The sequence below is a fragment of the Dermatophagoides farinae genome, chromosome 6 (assembly GCF_024713945.1).
Source record: "Dermatophagoides farinae isolate YC_2012a chromosome 6, ASM2471394v1, whole genome shotgun sequence".
Lineage (NCBI taxonomy): Eukaryota > Metazoa > Arthropoda > Arachnida > Sarcoptiformes > Pyroglyphidae > Dermatophagoides > Dermatophagoides farinae.
This window is the reverse complement of record NC_134682.1, coordinates 4,927,513-4,932,037: the sequence shown is the minus strand read 5'-3', so window position 1 is coordinate 4,932,037 and position 4,525 is coordinate 4,927,513. Positions and strand designations below refer to the sequence as shown.

The following is a 4,525-nucleotide window of genomic DNA, read 5'->3' as shown; positions in this document are numbered from 1 at the left end:
AGGCTCCATGTTTTATGTCTTGAATATGAATAAAAAAAATGGTCAAACTTTTTCTTTTTCAATTTTAAGATAAGAATCAAGAATAAAATGAAAAAAAGAAATCCAAACAAAATAAAAAAACAAGTCAATTGATTGTATTCACAAAGAAAATAAATTAACTTGTGGAAAATTTCTAAATAAATTTAGAATTCAAGAAAAAATTCGAAATTCTCAACGTATAAAAATTGCTTAGTTAATCGGTCGAAATAAGAAAAAAAACGAAACTTTTTTTTTCATTTGCAAAATAAACAATGTCATCATCGCCACCATTATCATCATCATCATCATCACTATCGAGTGATGAAAGTTTTAGTAAATCTAATATTTTAATACGTGATAATTCGGTTGAAAAACCACCACCACCAGATCCAGAACGTTTTCTTTCCACCGGCTTACTGGTATGGAGTCATCGATTTTCTGATCTTTCATCAGCATTAAAAATGGTAGATAATTATCTGGTGAAATATGATCCAGAAACGGATCTAATCATTGATGGTGATCCAATATTACCGGCAGATTTTTGTGATTACATTTTTCCCATTATGATTGGTTATCCAAATGAATTACCAATTGATCCGAAATGGATCAAAAATAAGTAAGTCAAATTAGAGTAACATAATCTGAATGATTGATTAATTGATCGATTATAAATCAATAGCATAAATCGTTCGATGAATCCAGGTTGTTATCTGGTTTGTGCAAGATCCACATCCTCAAATTGTTGGTCATCAATGGAACAATCAATCAAACTTGGTGTATATCGTACCGAGTTGACGACACATCTAACACGATTGGATGCCAATTTATTGTTTGTTATGCAATCAGCATGTAAAAATGATATCAATCTGAATGTTACACAATATGTGGATTTCATTGATGATTTGGATTCGGTACGTGATCATTTTTTTCCACATCGTTTATCACAGAATATGGTACAGGTTATGGCACGTAGTTCACAGGCATGTAATCGTCAAGCAATACGTGCAAGAACACATTTACAGAAATTGGTTGATATTCTAAGTCGTGAACCAAGCGATGAATCATTATCGAATCAATCATCATTGGAAGATAATTCGCGTAGTAGTAGTGGTGGTGGTAAAGAAAAAATCAAAAGATTATTAAAACGTCATGATGATTTGGTTCATATTTATGTGGAAAAATTACTGCCTGATTTGTATAAAGTGAAAGAAACATTTGTAACGAAAAAACCAAAAGATGATCGAAATTTTTATTCAGAACGTTTCAATTTTTTCCTTAGTAAAGACTGTTTCGCCATTATTTTGGATCAAAATTGTGCATTTGATAGATTGCAGAGGAAAATTGCCCGTGAATCAGAAGAAAAACCAGGACCATTTGTTCGTTTGATTCGTTCCGGAGCGTATGTCGCAATCGAAGGCACACCTAGATATTGTAATCTGAAAAATCCACATCATACATTCTATACAAGATCAATATTTCTATGTCGACTGACATCATTTCCAATGGTCATCCTACAGGAAGGTGTTAAATGTTTTGATGCTTATTACAATAATGATGGTTTGGATTTCACTTATTTCGATTCAATACCAATTAATGACCTGTTATATGTTGATTGGTATCAAATACAAATTGATTTAAAAATGGACCAGAATCCAAGAATATTCAAAGGTCATATAATGTTTTGGAATGAAATGAATGACATATTACCAACGTTGCCTTTTACGCAGATGAAATTTGATCCAGAAATGGCTGCCAGAATACAAATGCTTTGTATGGAAGAAGAAGAATCACGGCCATATCGCCCGCTGATAATATTTACATTACAACAAGTTCTTTATACTTATTATGATGTTTTGCGTTCAAGATTAGAGATTCTTTGGAATCTTTATTTTCGTATTGACGATTCACATATTGATCGATTATCTACGGCGCAGAAATTGGATATTGTTAGTAATGGAATATATTTCTACATGAAATCATTCAATTGTACATACCTGTGGACACAACCGAATACGGATACAATGGTCAAGGAGGAACGTAATTGTGAAATTACTGTTAGTTCTGTGGATGTAACAGATATGGATCTAGCAAAAATCGGGTTGGTCACATCAAATGTTTGAACAATTTCTGAATCTTTATCTTGGTCGTCTGTATCCATATCAAAATTCAATAAAACAATGGCTGATGGATGAAACACGACGTATTAAACGGCAACTGATCGTACGGCCAACAACATTGACAGATAAACTATTATATCGTAATGGATTTTATCAGACAAAAATTGAACAATTTCAAAAAGAACAAGCACAAAAACCAAGAAAATCATTTCTAAATATGCCAGAAACAATAAAATCTTCTGCAATCTACGGTAATAATAATAAAAAGTCGGCAACAGGGTCGAAAAAAATTTCATTACAAAAAAAATCAGCCAATGCAAAGACAACAACAACAGTGATGAAAAAACAACAACCGGAACCAAAAAATCCCAAAAACAAATAACAATCAGCAAAGAAAAATATTGGAAAATCAATCAATTGACACACAATGTTAATGTGGAAATTTTCATCATTTTCTTCCTTTATTCTAATTCTGATTTGATGATTGAATATTCTGTTCTATTTTCTTTGGAAAAATAAAAAAAGTTTGCCTAGAATATTCTTGCTCTCTCTCTCTCTTCACATCATTCTTTTTATCAATATTATCTTTTAGATCGAATAATAGAAAAAATGGATCTTTTTTGCCGATAAAAGTAAGAAAAGAAGAAGAAAAAAATGATCCAAAATTAAATTATGGCCTTAGGGGTGACGCCAACCAAATGCTGCTGTAGTGCACGAGAGAGATGATATTATTATAATTTGTGAATCCATTTTTTTCGATTCAAAGGAGAAAAATCTTTGATTCAATGTTTGGTGTGCGTGTGTGTGTGTTGTTCCTGAAACGAACAATAATAATTTTATCGAAAAAAATAAGAAGAAAAAATGATGATGATGGATTCCAGAAAAAAATATGATCCATTCATTTTTCCCCTTCCCATTCAATTCATGATTCATTGCTTCTATTCTTTAACCTGAAATTCAATCTACTTGAAAAAGAGAGAGAGAGAGAACAAAACTTGTTCATGGAATGAAATCAATGAAATGTTACGATTCTTTCTTTGATGGTAGTACAGTATTTTCTGTCTGCCTTATAATATCAACGAATCTAATATCGCGCATTCGGGAGCCGAAAGACAAAGTAAAGAAAAAAAAATTGTCCACAATTTCAAATCAGAATCATAGAGAGGAATTGGAAAAAATGTCCAAATTGAATCAAATCAATGATGGCGAATAATTTTTAGCGACTTTTTTTTGCTTGCTACATGTATTGCACCTTATAAAATAATTCATAACTTACAAAATTCTGGAACACAGGAACAAATCCTGTTTTTTTCAAGTTTCAGAAAGAAAAAAGATTTACACAATGTATATATAAATTTTCACAAACTCACACGCACTTATAAATACTGTTTTGATTGAAAAATAAAAAAAAAATTCAAGTCATCACATGAGATACAATTTAAAATTATAATTTTATTTTATTTTTTTTCGATTCTATCTCTAGAACCGCGTTAAACGATTTGACTAGCGATTGGTTGGTGGTACTGGTGGTGGTGACAAAATTGTCATTTTTTTTAGCCGCTCGATGACAATAGTAGATATGATGGTGATGAAATCTTGTTATGAATTTATCTTAGAAAAAAAAATCCAGAATCGTAGGTGGTGATGTATATTTTTTTTTGTTTGGTGCAAAAAAAAATAGATTCGAAAGGATTTAATTTTGAAATAAATAATAAAAAATTGAATGAAAATAGAAATGAATAAAAAATGAACGAATTGGATTGTAGTACGATGGTGGATTCTCAGGTGGAGAAAAACAAACAAACAAAGTGTGTTTCATCATCATCGTGAATGGAAAAAAAACATTTTTGAATGAAATTTGAATTAAATTTGAAAAAAACACCAGATTCGCATTTGAAACCAACTTGATCATCATCATCATCATCATCAGTAATCGATCGATGATGATGATGATGATGATGATGATGATGAAGATGATCAAGAACCATATCGATCGACTGATGATGATGAAAAAAAGAAACTGAAAAAATGAAGAGAAGAAAAAAAACGAAATGAAATATTAAAACTTAATTTAATTTCAATTCTGATCTTTTTTTTTTACTGATTTCGATAGTTTTTTTTTCATTTATTTTTTCAACAGAATTTTGTACACTAATAATGATGAACAAGATGAATTCGTTTCGCGGAAAAAAAATTCCTCGTTAAATTTCATCATCATCATCAGAGAAAAAGTGGAAGAAAATTCCTCACTGATTGAGATTCTGAGAATCCGGTAAATATAATATCTGTTTGTGTATCTAGTGATAGTCACACGAATGTCATTGAGACGTAAAATTTAATTTAAAAAACGAAAAATCGAAAATTTTTCGTTTTTTTTCTTGTTGTTGTTG

The 4,525-nt window shown here is 30.6% G+C and overlaps 1 protein-coding gene across 1 annotated transcript; it reads left to right on the top strand.

Annotated features, from left to right (window-relative positions):
- The first annotated feature begins 322 nt into the window (after positions 1-322).
- Positions 323-2,548, top strand: LOC124493794 (uncharacterized). The gene is given in 3 exon segments (XM_047056895.2): positions 323-634; positions 698-2,114; positions 2,116-2,548. Coding segments are annotated over 3 exon segments (1,974 nt in total). The 5' UTR covers positions 323-479; the 3' UTR covers positions 2,518-2,548.
- Positions 2,549-4,525: the final 1,977 nt, after the last annotated feature.